General features: G+C 39.2%; 2 protein-coding genes across 2 annotated transcripts in view; one reads left to right on the forward strand and one right to left on the reverse strand.

Annotated features, from left to right (window-relative positions):
• Window positions 1-82, reverse strand: part of LOC139752599 (protein Star-like) — a 50,213-nt gene extending 50,131 nt beyond the window's left edge. The window contains exon 1 of the mRNA XM_071668355.1: window positions 39-82. The gene's annotated coding sequence lies outside the window, so the exon portion shown is untranslated. The remainder of the gene's footprint in view (window positions 1-38) is intronic.
• A 59-nt stretch (window positions 83-141) lies between these two features.
• The window catches only part of LOC139752803 (tetratricopeptide repeat protein 17), a 232,207-nt gene continuing 209,326 nt past the window's right edge, over window positions 142-23,022 (forward strand). The window contains exons 1-5 of the mRNA XM_071668723.1: window positions 142-432; window positions 5,746-5,883; window positions 10,639-10,760; window positions 16,780-16,891; window positions 17,585-17,808. Coding sequence (XP_071524824.1) covers window positions 313-432; window positions 5,746-5,883; window positions 10,639-10,760; window positions 16,780-16,891; window positions 17,585-17,808 — 716 coding nt within the window. The 5' untranslated portion in view covers window positions 142-312. The remainder of the gene's footprint in view (window positions 433-5,745; window positions 5,884-10,638; window positions 10,761-16,779; window positions 16,892-17,584; window positions 17,809-23,022) is intronic.

A 23,022-nucleotide genomic window follows, 5' to 3' on the forward strand; every position in this document is an offset into this window, starting at 1 on the left:
ATAAAATTACGATCTGCGACAGCAAGCATTTAACTAACAAGTATACTTGTGTTGCCAAGGTAACGGAGTCAATACTGCCTTCACTAAAACACCAGAGACTAAGTTCTTGTTTACTATGACGTCACGGTTCTCGTTACTGGTATAAATTTCCTCAGATATATTCAATATTTTCACAGGCAAATGGATCAGATGGTAAAGAATAAAACACAATTGATTTTTGCAATATCCGAGGTTAAATGTAAAAGGGACTATATATCGTATATTGAATAATAATGTTGCCGTAAGGTTTATGGATGTTTAGAGGGCTACGCGATGGAGCACCGAAGGTTCAGCATTCGGTGTTTGTTTTTGGGAATTTACACTCTGCTAATACTGAGGGCTTATTGCACCACTCATTGGGTGGTTACAGAAGATGGCAAGATACAGGCTCAAGTAAGTTAATATTGGAACTGTGGTAAACATAACTTTCCAGGAACTGTTTGATAAACGGTCTCATCTTGTTGAATGTGATTTTCTAAAATTCCTGATTGGTGAATTTCTCCTGCAAATTCTTATATGATTTCTTGATTTTAAGAAAATAATGAGCTATAATTAAGAAATCGAATTAGTTGGGATGAGGGGTCACTGATCTTTCGCCTGGAGACTACTTTTAGGATTAACCATGTTTGGAATGATATTGACGATAGTATTAATGATAGCTGTATATCGGATTACTGTTCACACGTGATCTATAGGCAAAGAGAAGATGACTACATATTTAAGCAGATACTATTTACTGTATGCGGATCAAGAACTGGCCTCTGTTTTCCAGATCACACCAGCTGTTATGTCATTCAAACTGAAATATTTGACTTTGGGCACGTTTAGCTTGATCTGTTTAAACAAAACTGAATTATTTTATTTTGTCAATGTGATGTTGATGTTCCTTTGTGGGGAGAGTGGGTGATTAACATAAAAGTAGGAAGAGCTCTTCTGGAAAAAAACGGAACTCATGAGGACCTTCCTCACCCAGCCTCCCTAAGCGGCTAATATTTACTTTAATCATTTTGTGATATGAAAATTATGTGATTTCTTGATCATGTGTTTGCATTTGATTGATGTGTGGCTATGTGCATTAATTGCATTTCAACAAACACAAATGCATTTGAGTGTGCGAAAAACATTCCAGTGCACACAGTTCATGAGGTGGGACACACCAGACGTCAATAAGGGTGGTATATTTGGAATATGAATTTGAATATTAAGGTAAATCTTGGCTTCTGGGCGATGTTCAGTGAAGTTTTCCAAAGGTCTGTTGATGTGTAATTGTTTCACCTTCATTAATTAGTTCCACGTTTTCCCTTAGCTTCGTAACCCTTCTCTCTCTACTTATTTAGTGTCGCAGATAAAGGGAATTGAGCAGAATGACATTGCCACTGGTATTCCAGAGTTAATTTCATGATGTCTCTAACGTTGAATTTTACCTTAAGGTAGTGAATTAGGATGAGGAGTTAATTACTTCCTCTGGCATTTTCAAAATATGTATTAAGATTATAGTAGAACCTAAGTTTGCTGTTAGATGCTGTATGACAGTGTGCTCATAGAATGCTATAAGTTAGATAGCATCACTAGCTTTGAAAAAATCATATTATCACATGAATTTATTTGAAATTCATGTACTGTACAGTACTGCACTCATCTGCAAGAAAAATGGAACAGTCAGACTTCTTTCCTTTGTAGTTCTCAGTCTTGCTTTCCCATTTTGTGCCAAGTGCCACATATTGCTAAGTTCCCATGAGATGATGGACAGCTTGGATGGCTGTAATTCAGCTGCTTTAAATTCCAATATTTTGAACCCAGATACTTTAGATTAGAGCTAATCATGGTACGATCTTTGACTTTTAGCTCTTTGAAGTGCTTGTTTATGAGAATTTTTCTCCCTTTGTAAACTTGTGACCCATTTAGGTGATTTCCACGAAACTTTGGAGGCAGCTCTAAGACTCAGACTGTAATATTAATGTAACTCAGACTATAATATTAATGCAACTATAGATATTAGTTAAAATCTACTTTCTGGGTGTGCCAAGAGAAAATTTGTAATATATTTGCTCTGTGTTGTGGAATGTTTGTTTAAAGTTATTACAAAATTGGAACATCAACCCAGATGTTTTCATACTTTCAGAAGCCAAGGAACCCTCTTAGTCTCACACAAGATACCCCATGGATCTCCTTCAAGCTTTCATAGAACCCTACAGTTCTATGGTACCCAGTGTGAAAACCTTTGTATTAAACCTTTGATTACAGCTTTCCTCAGTGCGGTAGATTACAGTAAATATTATGACACTTTGATTGCAGCTGTCCTCAGTGCAGTAGTTTTTAGTAACCATGAAAAGTTCTCTTAATGTATTTGTCTCATGATTTTTATTTTTAAAGAATAACATATATATTAATACAGTAACATGTTACTCATGTGTGACTAGATTATCAAATGAATCAGTGTTCAGGATACGAGACTTCCAGCCAGGCATGATTTTTTCCTCCTAACACTGCATTAGATAAACATCCCTTTTATGCAGTCATGTTATAATTCCCTGTTTTGTTTTTTCCATTATCCATATCTGTCTGTAGACATTATTGATATAAATTGATGTATATTATCTATTTGTTTACAGTTTTTCTGCTGCATGGGTTACATGAATTTTATATACTATACCCCATATCATTTTGATTGCTACTGACTGCTAAGTTGAAAAAAACTGGGCAAAGAATATGGAAACATTGTATGAGTTACCAGTAGTTGCTTCTTGACTCTTCTCTTTACTACTTACCAAACTTAGGATCTTTAAATGACTCGTCTGTGTATGGTATACTTGCAGTCAACTGCCAGAGGCATCCCATGCTATATGTGGCACTTCAGCAGTCAGGGGTTAGAACCTGCAGGTGGTGATTTGTTCTCATTTTTCATATCACCACATGGTAAATGATTCATGGCATGGTTTTCAGTGCAGTTGTTTATGTCTGATCAGTCTGTTTTATCTATTTATATGATTTAAGATATTTGATGAAAGTAAAGCTGTTTGTCTTTAATTAAGAATTTTAGAAAAAAAATTTTTTCTTTTTTTTTAATTTTCCAAAAGAAGGAACAGAGAAGGGGGCCAGGTGAGGATATTCCCTCAAAGGCCCAGTCCTCTGTTCTAAATGCTACCTCGCTAACGCGGGAAATGGCGAATAGTTTTAAAGAAAGAAAAGAAAAAGAAGAAAACATTCAGTAAAAGAATACTTTTACTAGGAAAAGTTGAGTCAAGTGGTATAAATGGTATACTATTTCTGTGGTTTGAAAATTTTTGAAGTAGTCAGTGGTTTGAAAAGAATTTAAGTAGCCATAAACAAAGAGTGATTATATGTAGGCAAGCCAGAGAATGGTTAGACATTAAGTGGTGTGCCACAGGGGTTCGCTTGTGAGCCTGATTCTCTTTTTTGGTGTATAGGAATGACATTGATAATGGAGTATGATGAAGGATGTCCAGATTTATAGATGAAACTAAACTGGGAAGTAAGACTACAACAAAAATTGAATGGCGAGTGCTATCACTTGATGTAAACAAAAGATATTGATAAGTGCCAGTTTTACACTTTAACAGTAGAAATGAAGACATGGTACATATAAACTCTGTTCAGCTACAGAATATTGTTGAGAAAAATGTCTAAGGTTTGATAATCTTTGATAACAAAAAGCAAGTAATTAGAATTTAGATGCAATAAAATGGTATACAGGATTTCAGAAATCATAGGTAGGGCATTCTAATTAGATGGAGGAAACTAATGCCAACCCTTTCTTCTGTTACATTCCCACCTTGAAAAATGTATTCAGTTTTGGTTGCCCTAATTGAAAAAGGACTGATAGAGAGTGAGAGTACTGCAGAAAGTTAGCAAGATTGTTCCTGGAAAGAGAAACAAATCCTATGAAAGCCCTGTAGACAGCCTGAACTAATTTAACAAAATGAAAGAGAAGGCTGAAAGGTGAGTTAGTACAGATACTTATAATTGTCAAAGGCTTTGACAGTCTTGATCTAGGCTGCTGCTTCAGGCTAGATCAGTCTGTTTCCACTCATAGTAATCGCATCAGACTTGTGGGCAAGCATTTTACTTTGGAAAACATTAAGTACTTTCTCTTCAGGAGGGTTGATATACAGAATGATTTGAAACACTACCCCTCAAATCCAAATGTGCTGTGCACAGAAAGAGAGAACACCTTAAACGTTTGAGGCCTAAGACTCTTCAACACCTTGCCATCTGCCATCAGAAACAGCTAGGGATGCATGGTAGAGAAGTTCAAGAGTGCATTGGATAAGTACCGACAAATATACCAGACCACTTTGGCTGCAGAGTCTATATGGGCCTAAGGGCTGCAGCTTCCAATGGCTTGGGTCAACCAATGGCCCACTCCAGCACCTTGGGCCCACCTTGGGCTGTGGGGATAAAGAGGTATCCAATCCACAAGGTATAACAAAAAAAGTACTGGAATCACCATCATTTTTACAGTACATTTCAAAGTAGACTGTCTTGATTCTTTGCTTCAAGTCCACAGCTGATGTTTAATGTGCCTCTATAATTATAATGTGTACAGTATTTCTCCTTACTTGTTTGCTTCTGACTTTTTGTCTCTGAGTAAACAGTATTACTTCACCCAAATATTGAAAATAGAAAAATGCAGTTTTTTCATGTTGCATAACTCATAAGTTTCATGCCTTCTTCATTCCACCTCAGCATATGAATATTTAATGGCACACAGCATTTTTAAGCAGTATTCCACTTTCATCCATGTGTTGGCCAAGGTATCCTTCATCATACTACTGATGCCATAGATTATCCAAAGCATGTAGATGCAGTCTTTACAACTTTGTATACTGTTGACTTAGATGTTGTTCATGTGGGGCATGATGAACAGACTTTCTAGGGCTGTTTTGGAAGACGTATTGAACATAAGCAATGACATCATCTGAAACACTGGGATGTTTACTTTTAAGCCTTTCAGTTGTGCTACTTGTGTCCAGAAACTTGACCAGTCCTGATAGCTAGGTTTGGAGTGAGGGATCCTTACTATGTTGATAGTAGTAATTTTGTTTCATGGAAGTCACTGATTTCAGCTCTGCAAAATAGATGACACATGGTGCTTTGTCCTGCATAGTTATCATTTTCTTTCAGGCATTGATAATTAGCTGCAGACCATTCTTAGTATGGCTTACAAAAACCACAAGAAAAACTTTGTGAGATATGCAAGAGCATGTGGTAAGCACATTATTTTATCTTCATTGGTTTAGATGTAATGATATTGCATAATCAAGGAGACTTTATAAACACCCAGTAGTCAATTATCATCATACTTTCTGCACATCAGATTTAGATGCATAGAAATATTCAGTAGATTCTAATGTTGTTGGAGGTGGGGAAACATATGTCGGATACAATATCTGGTGAAGATATTCATGCCACAGAAATTTCAAGGTTGGAACATACAATTTCACTGTCTCATAGATTAGCTGAAAAGATCAAAAACTTCTTTTTATCTGATTTACGTCAATATCTTAGGTTAAAAATATTTGCAGTGAAAAAAGATGGCCAGTTTCCTGTGGAGTCTTGTTTTCTAGTACCCGAATTAATGAGAGTCAACCTATAATGCAATTTTGTTTGCAAGAGTTTTTTACTCAACTGGCATAACCAACTGCTCTGATAATGATTTAGTGTATATTTTTTTGTGTTTTGCAGATGGATTCAATCTTCCAGTTGCGGCGTCCTTATGACTTTTTGGCTTTGGCACAACAGGAGCAACGAGCAATGCAGGTTGAGTCCTTAAAGAGAGATCTTGTTTCCCAGAAGTCACAGATTGATCGAAATGAAGATAAAGTAAGTTATGCTAAAGATATGTGTTTTATATTTGAGGAGGTTATTGTATATTTTAGTCAAATCCAGTAAGCTGAAGAGGTATTCTATTTCATGGCATTTTCCCTTGTAATACATGAGGTATTTATTAAAAAGTTGTTAGAAGCAATGAAAAGTTTTTATCGAGGATGTAAGGCATGTGTACGTGTAGGAAGAGAGGAAAGTGATTGGTTCTCAGTGAATGTAGGTTTGCGGCAGGGGTGTGTGATGTCTCCATGGTTGTTTAATTTGTTTATGGATGGGGTTGTTAGGGAGGTAAATGCAAGAGTCTGGAAAGAGGGGCAAGTATGAAGTCAGTTGGGGATGAGAGAGCTTGGGAAGTGAGTCAGTTGTTGTTCGCTGATGATACAGCGCTGGTGGCTGATTCATGTGAGAAACTGCAGAAGCTGGTGACTGAGTTTGGTAAAGTGTGTGGAAGAAGAAAGTTAAGAGTAAATGTGAATAAGAGCAAGGTTATTAGGTACAGTAGGGTTGAGGGTCAAGTCAAGTGGGAGGTGAGTTTGAATGGAGAAAAACTGGAGGAAGTGAAGTGTTTTAGATATCTTGGAGTGGATCTGGCAGCGGATGGAACCATGGAAGCGGAAGTGGATCATAGGGTGGGGGAGGGGGCGAAAATTCTGGGGGCCTTGAAGAATGTGTGGAAGTCGAGAACATTATCTCGGAAAGCAAAAATGGGTATGTTTGAAGGAATAGTGGTTCCAACAATGTTGTATGGTTGCGAGGCATGGGCTATGGATAGAGTTGTGCGCAGGAGGATGGATGTGCTGGAAATGAGATGTTTGAGGACAACGTGTGGTGTGAGGTGGTTTGATCGAGTGAGTAACGTAAGGGTAAGAGAGATGTGTGGAAATAAAAAGAGCGTGGTTGAGAGAGCAGAAGAGGGTGTTTTGAAGTGGTTTGGGCACATGGAGAGAATGAGTGAGGAAAGATTGACCAAGAGGATATATGTGTTGGAGGTGGAGGGAACGAGGAGAAGAGGGAGACCAAATTGGAGGTGGAAAGATGGAGTGAAAAAGATTTTGTGTGATCGGGGCCTGAACATGCAGGAGGGTGAAAGGAGGGCAAGGAATAGAGTGAATTGGAGCGATGTGGTATACCGGGGTTGACGTGCTGTCAGTGGATTGAATCAAGGCATGTGAAGCGTCTGGGGTAAACCATGGAAAGCTGTGTAGGTATGTATATTTGCGTGTATGGACGTATGTATATACATGTGTATGGGGGGGGGTTGGGCCATTTCTTTCGTCTGTTTCCTTGCGCTACCTCGCAAACGCGGGAGACAGCGACAAAGTATAATAATAAAAAAATGATATTTATTAAAACAACATTTATTGCTGGATAGCAAATATCATCTTGAATTTACCACCATGTACAGTTTTATCTTTATTTTTTTTATCCTGCTCTTTACCTCAGTTATTGATGTTTGCATAATTTTTTTCAAAAAGATGAGCAAAGGCAGTATCATTAATGTGTCCAGACTATATATTTTCTTTGAAGCTTTTATTTCTCTACAACTTGCACTTATTGCAGCATTTAGGTTGGATATTTCAGTGCAGCAAACAGTTTTTCCATTGAAAGTGTATATATGCACTGTATTTGTTGTTGCTTACAGCAGAAATTTTGGATTCATAAAGATTAGAGAAATCTGATGTAACTGAATGAAGAACTTGGGCCTATGGAAGTGATATGTGCAGTGTGAGTGGAAAATATGATTTATATATGTTTGTAGGAAGAGTGGAAAGTGATTGGTTCTCAGTGAATGTAGGTTTGCGGCAGGGGTGTGTGATGTCTCCATGGTTGTTTAATTTGTTTATGGATGGGGTTGTTAGGGAGGTGAATGCAAGAGTTTTGGAAAGAGGGGCAAGTATGCAGTTTGTTGGGGATGAGAGAGCTTGGGAGGTGAGTCAGTTGTTGTTCGCTGATGATACAGCGCTGGTGGCTGATTGATGTGAGAAACTGCAGAAGCTGGTGACTGAGTTTGGTAAAGTGTGTGAAAGAAGAAAGTTAAGAGTAAATGTGAATAAGAGCAAGGTTATTATAGGTACAGTAGGGTTGAGGGTCAAGTCAATTGGGAGGTAAGTTTGAATGGAGAAAAACTGGAGGAAGTGAAGTGTTTTAGATATCTGAGAGTGGATCTGGCAGAGGATGGAACCATGGAAGCGGAAGTGAATCATAGGGTGGGGGAAGGGGGCGAAAGTCCTAGGAACCTTGAAGAATGTTTGGAAGTCGAGAGCATTATCTCAGAAAGCAAAAATGGGTATGTTTGAAGGAATAGTGGTTCCACCAATGTTGTATGGTTGTGAGGCGTGGGCTATGGATAGAGTTGTGCGGAGGAGGGTGGATGTGCTGGAAATGAGATGTTTGGGGACAATATGTGGTGTGAGGTGGTTTGATCGAGTAAGTAATGTAAGGGTAAGAGAGATGTGTGGAAATAAAAAGAGCGTGGTTGAGAGAGCAGAAGAGGGTGTTTTGAAATTGTTTGGTCACATGGAGAGAATAAGTGAGGAAAGATTGACCAAGAGGATATATGTGTCGGAGGTGGAGGGAACGAGGAGAAGTGGTAAACCAAATTGGAGGTGGAAAGATGGAGTGAAAAAGATTTTGAGTGATCGGGCCTGAACATGCAGGAGGGTGAAAGGTGTGCAAGGAATAGAGTGAATTGGATTGATGTGGTATACCGGGGTCGAAGTGCTGTCAATGGATTGAATCAGGGCATGTGAAGCGTCTGGGGTAAACCATGGAAAGTTCTGTGGAGCCTGGATGTGGAAAGGGAGCTGTGGTTTCGGGCATTATTACATGACAGCTAGAGACTGAGTGTGAATGAATGTGGCCTTTGTTGTCTTTTCCTAGCGCTACCTCGCACACATGAGGGGGGAGGGGGATGTTATTCCATGTGTGGCGAGGTGGTGATGGGAATAAATAAGGGCAGACAGTATGAATTATGTGCATGTGTATATATGTATATGTCTGTGTGTGTATATATATGTGTACATTGAGGTGTATAGGTATGTATATTTGCGTATGTGGACGTGTATGTATATACATGTGTATGGGGGCGGGTTGGGCCATTTCTTTCGTCTGTTTCCTTGCGCTACCTCGCAAACGCGGGAGACAACGACAAAGCAAAATGAATAAATGAATAAATATATGTTTGATGTTTGTGTGAAACAAAAGTGGATTTAATAGAGTGAGAGATGTGAGATCAAGCTTTTAAAGAGTATAGATGATTATTCAAGAGAAGTTGTAGAAATTTTGTTGGATGATTATATGATTGAAAATGTCATTTTTCTTTATACTTCATTGTTGTCTCCTGCTTTAGTTCTCTGATGTGTTTCAAAATTTAAGCTGTATAGGACTGAACTTATCACGGTAGTTTTACATGCATCATCCATTGACAGAATAAAGGAGATCAAAGGTGCATTGTTAAAAGTCCATAAAGAAATAATTAAAGGAGGAGATCCATGGGAGAAACTGTAATAGCTGACATGAGTGATAGGTTTGGGCATACAGTGAAAGCAGTTATATGTCGAAATGGTATAACAGTTAATTTCATCAAATTATTTACCACCCTGCTGTCAATGGCATGAGAAAGACTTTAAAGACACTCAACAACCTTAGACAGAGAGTTATTGAAATAGATTAGGTTATACCAGCTTAGTACTGGATGAGTCAGAACTCATTTATACAGAGGGGAGAGTAATATTGTATAGTTCACAGTGTATGACTTAGGCTTTATAGGTTGGCTAAGAGTCTCCTGAAGGCAATACATGGATACATTCAAATTATTCTTTGAGTCAGTGCACTTATGTATGAGATATATGTGACATATACAGAGGTAGGCTGAGGGGCCCATGTATTTAGTACACTGATACATACAAATTATTGCTGATTCAGAATACACAGTGGAGCGATATACAAGACAAGTTAGAAAGATAGTCTGAGGGCCCTTATGAAATTGGTATATGGATTGAAGCTCAGTGTTGAATGAGTCACTACCTGTGTATGTAAAAAGTAGAATATTGGGAGTATTCTTGAAATGAAATGAGGAGCCTTATATTCAGTGCATACACACACATACTTTACATGGTGTGTCACTGCATATATTTATGGACAATAGAGTTTACAGAAGTACATATAGTTGAAAAGAGGGGCCCTTAGGAAACAGTTGCTAGAAAATATTTAAGAGCACCTTGTAAAGGTAGTTCATCTTTCTTAATCACAGTTCATCTGCTTTAGATGAACAGGGTTTTCATACATCTTCTAATTTTCTAGCTGTGATCATAGCATAATTCTTTTACACAGTCTTGCAGATATTTCTCTTTTTCTATATATCTCTTCTCTTGTTGCCATTTTTTAACTTTTCCTTATCTATTAGGTTCATGTCACCTATGAGGTTACATTTTTCATTTATCTATATATCTATTGTGCTTGTAGTCATAAGATTAATCTTTTCATTGTTTGATAACCATACTGATGTAACATATTTCTAAGAGAAATCAAGTATCTTGGTATTTCATCTTAGATTTGAGAATGCTTGGAGTTTAACAATGACAAAAATGTTTTGGATTTACTTTGCATCCAATATTCCACTTTGGATGTAGGAATCAGCATTATTATGTAAATGAAGAAACTAACAAAATTTTAACATGTTCCAATGTTCAGTTACATTAGTAAAACGGTCTGGATTAAACTTTGAATGTACTTAAAAGAAATTTTCTTCAGGATACTCAGTTAGAAGAAAGAATATATCGCACAGATTCAGACTGTGTTCTTGCTGGGCGACCACTGACTGAATTTGATCTCTATGCTAGCACTGTGGTTAACATGGATAGTGTAGGTGTAAGGTATGTATGTAGTTTGTGTTATGCTAAGAATCAGTGAAGACAAAATTAAGTTTCAGTGATGAATATTATTATACAAGATCTCTCTGACTTTTCATGTTATTGTTCTCATATTGCTTGTTTTCTTTTTCATGACTATATACCTCAAAAGCCTACTTAGGGCTTCAGTAGATTACCATGAATTCTAGCAAATTGATAAAGTATTTTAGTTTATGTCTTTATGTGTAAATTCCTTATGGTGATATGGATTTGCAGAATGGCAGTTAAAGGGTGCTGAGGGGCACTGGGCTTGAAAAGCTCCATCTTTTGAACCCGGATGATTCATTAGCTTTAGGTGCCTGTTTTGCATTATTCTCAACACAGGTCTGAATGCTGATGAGAATCCCAGTTTGATGTCTTTGAGGTGCAATATATTTAGAGGTTCTGCAACTGATAGGTGCAATAAATTTAGAGGTTCTGCAACTGATTTCATAGTGCATCTTTTTCATAAAGATAATATAGATTTGGGAGGAGTTTGATAAAGAAATTGTTAGCAGTAGAGACATCCTAATGGATGATGACCTTGACAAATTCTCCTTTTGAAGCCTTGATAGCCCAGTTGTTTAAAGTGCTTGGCTTATACACAGGGTGAAATATTCGCCAGGATTACCATTTATTTCAGGAAGTTTCTTATTATGTAGATATACACAGTTGTGGATTCTCTCATGGTTATGAAAATTGTAAGGCCTTTCAGGGAGAAATTGACTTGAAAAGGGATTCTTAGGGACAAACAGGAAGAAAGGGACTTTTTTTAGAATTTGAATGGTTAGTAATGTTAAGCAATGTACTTGCCATACATTATTATGGAGGTTTGTATGGTGGTGGTTCAATAAAATAGTATTATTTCTAACCCTTCATCAGTGTTGGTTCTTTTTTGTTGATGATGTGAACTGGAAGTAAATATATACATATAGGAGTTTTCAGCCATAAATGATGTCAGAGGATGCAAGTTTGAAAGAGTCTCATGTGATGTGGATGGCTGGTTTCACATCCGAATCTGGACTGTAATTTGTTTCCATAAAATGCTTGTAAATTAATGACATTTCAGATTGTTGAATAGTGGATTTTTCGTTTTTTTTTTTTTACTTTTGAACACCTCTTCAACTCCAAGTACATGCAAATGTAGTCAAGTTGATTGATTAAGCAAATTGTCATAATATGAATGAAGTTAAGAAATATATATGTAAATAGTTTATTGGTCTAAAAGATGAGATTCATGAAGTAAACAGTTATTTTTAGGTGAATGTGATTTATGGGATTTTTTTTTTTTTTTTAGTATTATTTTGCTTTGTCGCTGTCTCCTGCGTTTGTGAGGTAGCGCAAGGAAACAGACGAAAGAAATGGCCCAACCCACCCCCATACACATGTATATACATACACGTCCACACACGCAAATATACATACCTATACATCTCAATGTACACATATATATACACACACAGACATATACACATGTACATAATTCATACTGTCTGCCTTTATTTATTCCCATCGCCACCTCGCCCACATGGAATAACATCCCCCTCCTCCCCTCATGTGTGCGAGGTAGCGCTAGGAAAAGAAAACAAAGGCCCCATTTGTTCACACTCAGTCTCTAGCTGTCATGTAATAATGCCCAAAACCACAGCTCCCTTTCCACATCCAGGCCCCACAGAACTTTCCATGGTTTACCCCAGATGCTTCACATGCCCTGATTCAATCCATTGACAGCAAGTCGACCCCGGTATACCACATCGATCCAATTCACTCTATTCCTTGCCCTCCTTTCACCCTCCTGCATGTTCAGGCCCCGATCACTCAAAATCTTTTTCACTCCATCTTTCCACCTCCAATTTGGTCTCCCACTTCTCGTTCCCTCCACCTCTGACACATATATCCTCTTGGTCAATCTTTCCTCACTCATTCTCTCCATGTGACCAAACCATTTCAAAACACCCTCTTCTGCTCTCTCAACCACGCTCTTTTTATTTTCACACATCTCTCTTACCCTTACATTACTTACTCGATCAAACCACCTCACACCACATATTGTCCTCAAACATCTCATTTCCAGCACATCCACCCTCCTGCGCACCGCTCTATCCATAGCCCACGCCTCGCAACCATACAATATTGTTGGAACCACTATTCCTTCAAACATACCCATTTTTGCTGTCGGAGATAATGTTGTCGACTTCCACACATTCTTCAAGGCTCCCAGGATTTTCGCCCCACCCCCACCCTATGATTCACTTCCGCTTCTATGGTTCCATCCGCTGCCAGACCCGCTCCCAGATATCTAAAACACTTTACTTCCTCTAGTTTTTCTCCATTCAAACTTACTTCCCAATTGACTTGACCTTCAACCCTACTGTACCTAATAACCTTGCTCTTATTCACATTTACTCTTAACTTTTTTCTTTCACACACTTTACCAAACTCAGTCACCAGCTTCTGCAGTTTCCCACATCAATCAGCCACCAGCGCTGTACCATCAGCGAACAACAACTGACTCACTTCCCAAGCTCTCTCATCCCCAACAGACTGCATACTTGCCCCTCTTTCCAAAACTCTTGCATTCACCTCCCTAACAACCCCATCCATAAACAAATTAAACAACCATGGAGACATCACACACCCCTGCCGCAAACCTACATTCACTGAGAACCAATCACTTTCCTCTCTTCCTACACGTACACATGCCTTACAACCTCGATAAAAACTTTTCACTGCTTCTAACAACTTGCCTCCCACACCATATATTCTTAGTACCTTCCACAGAGCATCTCTATCAACTCTATCATATGCCTTCTCCAGATTCATAAATGCTACATACAAATCCATTTGCTTTTCTAAGTATTTCTCATACATTCTTCAAAGCAAACACCTGATCCACACATCCTCTACCACTTCTGAAACCACACTGCTCTTCCCCAATTTGATGCTCTGTACATGTCTTCACCCTCTCAATCAATACCCTCCCATATAATTTACCAGGAATACTCAACAAACTTATACCTCTGTAATTTGGGCACTCACTCGTATCCCCTTTGCTTTTGTACAATGGCACTATGCAAGCATACCGCCAATCCTCAGGAACCTCACCATGAATCATGCATACATTAAATATCCTTACCAACCAGTCAACAATACAGTCACCCCCTTTTTTAATAAATTCCACTGCAATACCATCCAAACCTGCTGCCTTGCCAGCTTTCATCTTCCGCAAAGCTTTTCCTACCTCTTCTCTGTTTACCAAATCATTTTCCCTAACCCTCTCACTTTGCACACCACCTCGACCAAAACACCCTATATCTGCCACTCTATCATCAAACACATTCAACAAACCTTCAAAATACTCACTCCATCTACTTCTCACATCACCACTACTTGTTATCACCTCCCCATTTGTGCCCTTCACTGAAGTTCCCATTTGCTTTCTTGTCTTACGCACTTTATTTACCTTCTTCCAAAACATCTTTTTATCCTCCCTAAGATTTAATGATACTCTCTCACCCCAACTCTCATCTGCCCTCTTTTTCACCGCTTGCACCTTTCTCTTGACCTCTTGCCTCTTTCTTTTATACATCTCCCACTCATTTGCATTTTTTCCCTGCAGAAATTGTCCAAATGCCTCTCTCTTCTCTTTTATAAATAGAACAAAAGTTCTGTGGAGAATTAGAGTGTAAGATGTTATTAGTTAAGATTTTATCATAAGCAAAGAACAAAAGTCTCCAATAGGGTTTCTGAGAATTATCTTATTTAAAGTGTGAATCATTTTGAAAGAAGAAAAGGTGAAAAAAAGGGCAAATGAGAGTTGGGGTGAGAGAGTATCATTAAATTTTAGGGAGAATAAAAAGATGTTCTGGAAGGAGGTAAACAAAGTGCGTAAGACAAGGGAGCAAATGGGAACTTCAGTGAAGGGTGCAAATGGGGAGGTGATAACAAGTAGTGGTGATGTGAGAAGGAGATGGAGTGAGTATTTTGAAGGTTTGTTGAATGTGTTTGATGATAGAGTGGCAGATATAGGGTGTTTTGGTCGAGGTGGTGTGCAAAGTGCGAGGGTTAGGGAAAATGATTTGGTAAACAGAGAAGAGGTAGTAAAAGCTTTGCGGAAGATGAAAGCCGGCAAGGCAGCAGGTTTGGATGGTATTGCAGTGGAATTTATTAAAAAAGGGGGTGACTGTATTGTTGACTGGTTGGTAAGGTTATTTAATGTATGTATGACTCATGGTGAGGTGCCTGAGGATTGGCGGAATGCGTGCATAGTGCCATTGTACAAAGGCAAAGGGGATAAGAGTGAGTGCTCAAATTACAGAGGTATAGTTTGTTGAGTATTCCTGGCAAATTATATGGGAGGGTATTGATTGAGAGGGTGAAGGCATATACAGAGCATCAGATTGGGGAAGAGCAGTGTGGTTTCAGAAGTGGTAGAGGATGTATGGATCAGGTGTTTGCTTTGAAGAATGTATGTGAGAAATACTTAGAAAAGCAAATGGATTTGTATGTAGCATTTATGGATCCGGAGAAGGCATATGATAGAGTTGATAGAGATGCTCTGTGGAAGGTATTAAGAATATATGGTGTGGGAGGCAAGTTGTTAGAAGCAGTGAAAAGTTTTTATCAAGGATGTAAGGCATGTGTACGTGTAGGAAGAGAGGAAAGTGATTGGTTCTCAGTGAATGTAGGTTTGCGGCAGGGATGTGTGATGTCTCCATGGTTGTTTAATTTGTTTATGGATGGGGTTGTTAGGGAGGTGAATGCAAGAGTTTTGGAAAGAGGGGCAAGTATGAAGTCTGTTGGGGATGAGAGAGCTTGGGAAGTGAGTCAGTTGTTGTTCGCTGATGATACAGCGCTGGTGGCTGATTCATGTGAGAAACTACAGAAGCTTGTGACTGAGTTTGGTAAAGTGTGTGAAAGAAGAAAGTTAAGAGTAAATGTGAATAAGAGCAAGGTTATTAGGTACAGTAGGGTTGAGGGTCAAGTCAACTGGGAGGTGAGTTTGAATGGAGAAAAACTAGAGGAAGTGAAGTGTTTTAGATATCTGGGAGTGGATCTGGCAGCGGATGGAACCATGGAAGCGGAAGTGGATCATAGGGTGGGGGAGGGGGCGAAAATTCTGGGGGCCTTGAAGAATGTGTGGAAGTCGAGAACATTATCTTGGAGAGCAAAAATGGGTATGTTTGAAGGAATGGTGGTTCCAACAATGTTGTATGGTTGCGAGGCGTGGACTATGGATAGAGTTGTGCGCAGGAGGATGGATGTGCTGGAAATGAGATGTTTGAGGACAATGTGTGGTGTGAGGTGGTTTGATCGAGTAAGTAACGTAAGGGTAAGAGAGATGTGTGGAAATAAAAAGAGCGTGGTTGAGAGAGCAGAGGAGGGTGTTTTGAAATGGTTTGGTCACATGGAGTGAATGAGTGAGGAAAGATTGACCAAGAGGATATATGTGTCGGAGGTGGAGGGAACGAGGAGAAGAGGGAGACCAAATTGGAAGTGGAAGGATGGAGTGAAAAAGATTTTGTGTGATCGGGGCCTGAACATGCAGGAGGGTGAAAGGAGGGCAAGGAATAGAGTGAGTTGGAGCGATGTGGTATACCGGGGTTGACCTGCTGTCAGTGGATTGAATCAGGGCATGTGAAGCGTCTGGGGTAAACCATGGAAAGCTGTGTAGGTATGTATATTTACGTGTGTGGACGTATGTATATACATGTGTATGGGGGTGGGTTGGGCCATTTCTTTCGTCTGTTTCCTTGCGCTACCTCGCAAACGCGGGAGACAGCGACAAAGCAAAAAAAAAAAAGAAAAAAACTTTTTGTACTTCTGATCTTAAAGTACAGTAGTCTGTTGGCTAGAATTATTTTGATATGATCTGCACTGATATTTGTAGGCTTCACATCAAAGGTTCATTGTGTAGTTGCTTGAAGAGATGTAGATTCAGTTTACAACTTTACAAAGTAAAAATAAATGTGATTTACTATTTTACAGATTTACTATTTTACAGATTAGAAGATCACATTGGTCCACCTCCTGATGTATCTGACACATTGCTGGAGCCTGATTGCATTAATGCTTTCGAACTTCCCTTCTCAATGTTTGCCTATGAACATCTCCAGGTAATGACCATCCCTTTTGAAAACGTTTTCTTTTTGTTGCTTAAACAATGTTTTTCATGTGATGTGCAAGTTGAAATTTAGACTCTTCGGTATGTAATCATTACTTTTTGGTCTTTGACATTGAGGATTTACAGATGGACCAAAATTTGAGGCATTTGATTAATTGTGTGTCTCAGCTATTGTACTGTAAATGCAAGTGAAATCTTAAAAGATTTAGAATTTTAGGTTATGTTCACATATGTACAGAATATTCTTAAGGATTATCAGAGATGTATGTCAGAAATCATTGAAGTTTAAAGGTGTTCTTAGACTTTATACTAAATTCTTCCTATGATATTAGTAATGTTTGTAATAAGATATAGTTTTATTATTTTGATTTCCATTTATGTCATATGACTGGTTGAGATTAGATGTTCTTTGCTGAAGTGGAAACATTTGTAGTAATGAAGTTCTTCTTTTGTATGAGGCTTTTTCTTTCATAAATAGATTTTATTGTAGACTGTGACATAGGAGCTAATTTGAACGTGTCACACATTTCCAGGTTTCCAACTTTTTGAATAAAGCTAAAGATTGAGTTAAAACATGTAATTGATTGCATGACACATTTTATGTAGTTCCATATATTCATGCATATCATCGTGAAATATGATTTTCATGAATGGAAATTCACTCCAATTTTCATTCTTCTTTTAGGGTGTTCGTTATCGGGATAACTTAACTGCAAGTGTTGAGGAGGAACTCTCCACTGTTGGGGGTGAAGCAGATGTGTCATTGTGGGGTCACCGTGTTGCCACTGCTCTTACCAACAACTCCTCCTCTTGGGTCATTTACACCTTAGCCACACAATACTGGAGAGTGAAAGCTGACCCATTCCAGGCTGTTGAATGTGTGCGCCGAGCTTTGCATTTTTCACCTAGGTAAGAACCCTGCTTATTACAGTTTCAGAATAATGGATTTTTGGGTGTATGTAAATCAACCATCTGTTTATCTTGTAAGTGATTTAGAAACTATGTCTGAAGATAAGAAATGCTTTGAGCAGCAAGACAAAAGGTTTCTGCCAAGTCTTAATCATTGATTATAAGATCAAAAATATTTCCCGTAGTATCATATTCATGATATCTATTATTTCATTTTATGTATTATAATTGATCGCCATTTACCGCATCAGTGAGGTAGCGCCAGGCAACAGATAAAGAACGGCCCATACTTTTCTTTAATCATTTATGAATACCCCAGGACTAATTTCTTTTTAAGAGTCCTGGTGTTACTCGGGTCCTTTTGAAAAGCTCTTGCTGCCCAAGGCAACTGGGAAATGTTGACTCCTTTGGAGTGAGAAGCTTTGTGATGAGATTGTACTCTCGGTGATATACCCTTGCCATTGGTGACTTTTACTTATGCGCACACAAACACACATGTATGGGTATTACTGGACTCTGATTGAATGAGGTTAACTTCATGTGAAAAGTCACCTTTGTTGAGGCTGTAACATTCTTGTCAAAGAACCTATCACTCCAAAGGAGTTTACATTCCTCTGCTGCAGAAGCCTTTTGGAAAGAGTTCTTGGGTTAACACCAAGAATCTTTCTTAGAAATTGATCCAGGGATGTTTTTTGTCAGCTGAGATTTTCTTTAATCATTTATGAATACCCCAGGACTAATTTCTTTTTAAGAGTCCTGGTGTTACTTGGGTCCTTTTGAAAAGCTCTTGCTGCCCAAGGCAACTGGGAAATGTTGACTCCTTTGGAGTGAGAAGCTTTGTGATGAGATTGTACTCTCGGTGATATACCCTTGCCATTGGTGACTTTTACTTATGCGCACACAAACACACATGTATGGGTATTACTGGACTCTGATTGAATGAGGTTAACTTCATGTGAAAAGTCACCTTTGTTGAGGCTGTAACATTCTTGTCAAAGAACCTATCACTCCAAAGGAGTTTACATTCCTCTGCTGCAGAAGCCTTTTGGAAAGAGTTCTTGGGTTAACACCAAGAATCTTTCTTAGAAATTGATCCAGGGATGTTTTTTGTCAGCTGAGATTGTAAGGGCAGTTGAGGCCTTAAATCAAGGCCATCCCATTAACACTATATATTTTTTTATATATTCATGGAAGCGGAAGTGAATCATAGGGTGGGGGAGGGGGTGAAAGTTCTGGGAGCGTTGAAGAATGTGTGGAAGTCGACAACATTATCTCGGAAAGCAAAAATGGGTATGTTTGAAGGAATAGTGGTTCTGACAATGTTATATGGTTGCGAGGCGTGGGCTATAGATAGAGTCATGCGGAGGAGGGTGGATGTGCTGGAAATGAGATGTTTGAGGACAATGTGTGGTGTGAGGTGGTTTGATCGAGTAAGTAATAATAGGGTAAGAGAGATGTGTGGTAATAAAAAGAGTGTGGTTGAGAGAGCAGAACAGGGTGTTTTGAAATGGTTTGGTCACATGGAGAGAATGAGTGAGGAAAGATTGACCAAGAGGATATGTGTGTCAGAGGTGGAGGGAACGAGGAGAAGTGGGAGACCAAATTGAAGGTGGAAAGATGGAGTGAAAAAGAATTTGAGTGATTGGGGCCTGAACATGCAGGAGGGTGAAAGGCGTGCAAGGAATAGAGTGAATTGGAACGATGTGGTATACCGGGGTCGACGTGCTCTCTGGATTGAACCAGGGCGTGTGAAGTGTCTGGGGTAAACCATGGAAAGTTCTATGGGGCCTGGATGTGGAAAGGAGCTGTGGTTTCAGTGCATTATACATGACAGCTAGAGACTGAGTGTGAACGAATGTGGCCTTTGTTGTCTTTTCCTAGCGCTACCTCGCGCACATGCGGGGGTAGGTGGTTGTTATTTCATGTGTGACGAGGTGGCGATGGGAATGAATAAAGGCAGACAGTATGAATTATGTACATGTGTATATATGTATATGTCTGTGTGTGTATATATATGTATACTTTGAGATGTATAGGTATGTATATTTGCATGTGTGCACGTGTATGTATATACACATGTATGTGGAGGGGTTGGGTCATTCTTTCGTCTGTTTCCTTGCGCTACCTCGCTAACGCAGGAGACAGCGACAAAGCAGAAAAATATGTAAATAAATATATATATATTTATTATACTTTGTCGCTTTCTCCTGTGTTAGCGAGGTAGCGCAAGGAAACAGATGAAAGAATGGCCCAACCCACCCACATACACATGTATATACATACACATCCACACATGCACATATATATACCTATACAATTCACCGTATACATATATGTACATACACAGACATGTACATATACACACATGTACATAATTCATACTTGCTGCCTTTATTCATTCCCATTGCCATTCCGCCACACATGAAATGACACCCCCCTCTCCCCACTTGCGTGTGAGGCAGTGCTAGGAAAAGACAACAAAGGTCACATTCATTCGCACTCAGTCTCTAGCTGTCATGTATAGTGCACCGATGCCACAACTCCCTTTCCAAATCCAGGCCCCACATCCAGGCTCCACATTGATTATAAGATCTAAAATATTTCCCATAGGATCATATTCATGATATCTATTATTTTATTTTATGTATCATAATTGATCATCATTTCCCGCATCAGCGAGGTAGCGCCATGCAACAGTCGAAGAAGGCCCATGCATTTCTTTAATCATGGTTTACCCCAGATGCTTCACATGCCCTGGTTCAATCCATTGACAGCATGTCGACCCCAGTATACCACATCATTCCAGTTCACTCTATTCCTTGCATGCCTTTCACCCTCCTGCATGTTCAGGTCCCGATCACTCAAAATCTTTTTCACTTCATCCTTCCACCTCCAATTTGGTCTCCCACTTCTCATTCCCTCTACCTCTGACACATATATCCTCTTTGTCAATCTTTCCTCACTCATTCTCTCCATGTGACCAAATCATTTCAATACACCCTCTTCTGCTCTCAACCACACTCTTTTTATTACCACACATATCTCTTACCCTTTCATTACTTATTCGATCAAACCACCTCACACCACATATTGTCCTCAAACATCTCATTTCCAACACATCCACCCTTCTCTGCACACCCTTATCTATAGCCCATGCCTTGCAACCATATAACATTGTTGGAACCACTATTCCTTCAAACATAGCCATTTTTGCTTTCCGAGATAATGTCCTTGCCTTCCACACATTCTTCAACGCTCCCAGAACTTTTGCCCCCTCCCCCACCCTGTGACTCACTTCTGCTTCCATGGTTCCATCTGCTGCCAAATCCACTCCCAGATATCTAAAACACTTCATTTCCTCCAGATTTTCTACATTCAAACTTACCTTCCTATTGACTTGTTCCTCAGCCCTACTGTACCTAATAACCTTGCTCTTATTCACATTTACTCTCAGCTTCACCAGCTTCTGCAGTTTCTCACCCGAATCGGCCACCAGCGCTGTATCATCATCGAACAACAACTGACTCACTTTCCAAGCCCTCTCATCCCTAACAGACTGCATACTTGCCCCTCTCTCCAAAACTCTTGCATTCACCTTCCTAACAACCCCATCCATAAACAGATTAAACAACCATGTAGACATCACGCACCCATGCCGCAAACTAACATTCACTGGGAACCAAACACTTTCCTCTTTTCCTACACGTACACATGCCTTACAACCTCGATAAAAACTTTTCACTGCTTCTAACAACTTGCCTCCCACACCATATATTCTTAGTACCTTCCACAGAGCATCTCTATCAACTCTATCATATGCCTTCTCCAGATTCATAAATGCTACATACAAATCCATTTGCTTTTCTAAGTATTTCTCATACATTCTTCAAAGCAAACACCTGATCCACACATCCTCTACCACTTCTGAAACCACACTGCTCTTCCCCAATTTGATGCTCTGTACATGTCTTCACCCTCTCAATCAATACCCTCCCATATAATTTACCAGGAATACTCAACAAACTTATACCTCTGTAATTTGGGCACTCACTCTTATCCCCTTTGCTTTTGTACAATGGCACTATGCAAGCATACTGCCAATCCTCAGGAACCTCACCATGAATCATGCATACATTAAATATCCTTACCAACCAGTCAACAATACAGTCACCCCCTTTTTTAATAAATTCCACTGCAATACCATCCAAACCTGCTGCCTTGCCAGCTTTCATCTTCCGCAAAGCTTTTCCTACCTCTTCTCTGTTTACCAAATCATTTTCCCTAACCCTCTCACTTTGCACACCACCTCGACCAAAACACCCTATATCTGCCACTCTATCATCAAACACATTCAACAAACCTTCAAAATACTCACTCCATCTACTTCTCACATCACCACTACTTGTTATCACCTCCCCATTTGTGCCCTTCACTGAAGTTCCCATTTGCTTTCTTGTCTTACGCACTTTATTTACCTTCTTCCAAAACATCTTTTTATCCTCCCTAAGATTTAATGATACTCTCTCACCCCAACTCTCATCTGCCCTCTTTTTCACCGCTTGCACCTTTCTCTTGACCTCTTGCCTCTTTCTTTTATACATCTCCCACTCATTTGCATTTTTTCCCTGCAGAAATTGTCCAAATGCCTCTCTCTTCTCTTTTATAAATAGAACAAAAGTTCTGTGGAGAATTAGAGTGTAAGATGTTATTAGTTAAGATTTTATCATAAGCAAAGAACAAAAGTCTCCAATAGGGTTTCTGAGAATTATCTTATTTAAAGTGTGAATCATTTTGAAAGAAGAAAAGGTGAAAAAAAGGGCAAATGAGAGTTGGGGTGAGAGAGTATCATTAAATTTTAGGGAGAATAAAAAGATGTTCTGGAAGGAGGTAAACAAAGTGCGTAAGACAAGGGAGCAAATGGGAACTTCAGTGAAGGGTGCAAATGGGGAGGTGATAACAAGTAGTGGTGATGTGAGAAGGAGATGGAGTGAGTATTTTGAAGGTTTGTTGAATGTGTTTGATGATAGAGTGGCAGATATAGGGTGTTTTGGTCGAGGTGGTGTGCAAAGTGCGAGGGTTAGGGAAAATGATTTGGTAAACAGAGAAGAGGTAGTAAAAGCTTTGCGGAAGATGAAAGCCGGCAAGGCAGCAGGTTTGGATGGTATTGCAGTGGAATTTATTAAAAAAGGGGGTGACTGTATTGTTGACTGGTTG

This window comes from Panulirus ornatus, chromosome 13 (genome assembly GCF_036320965.1).
Source record: "Panulirus ornatus isolate Po-2019 chromosome 13, ASM3632096v1, whole genome shotgun sequence".
Lineage (NCBI taxonomy): Eukaryota > Metazoa > Arthropoda > Malacostraca > Decapoda > Palinuridae > Panulirus > Panulirus ornatus.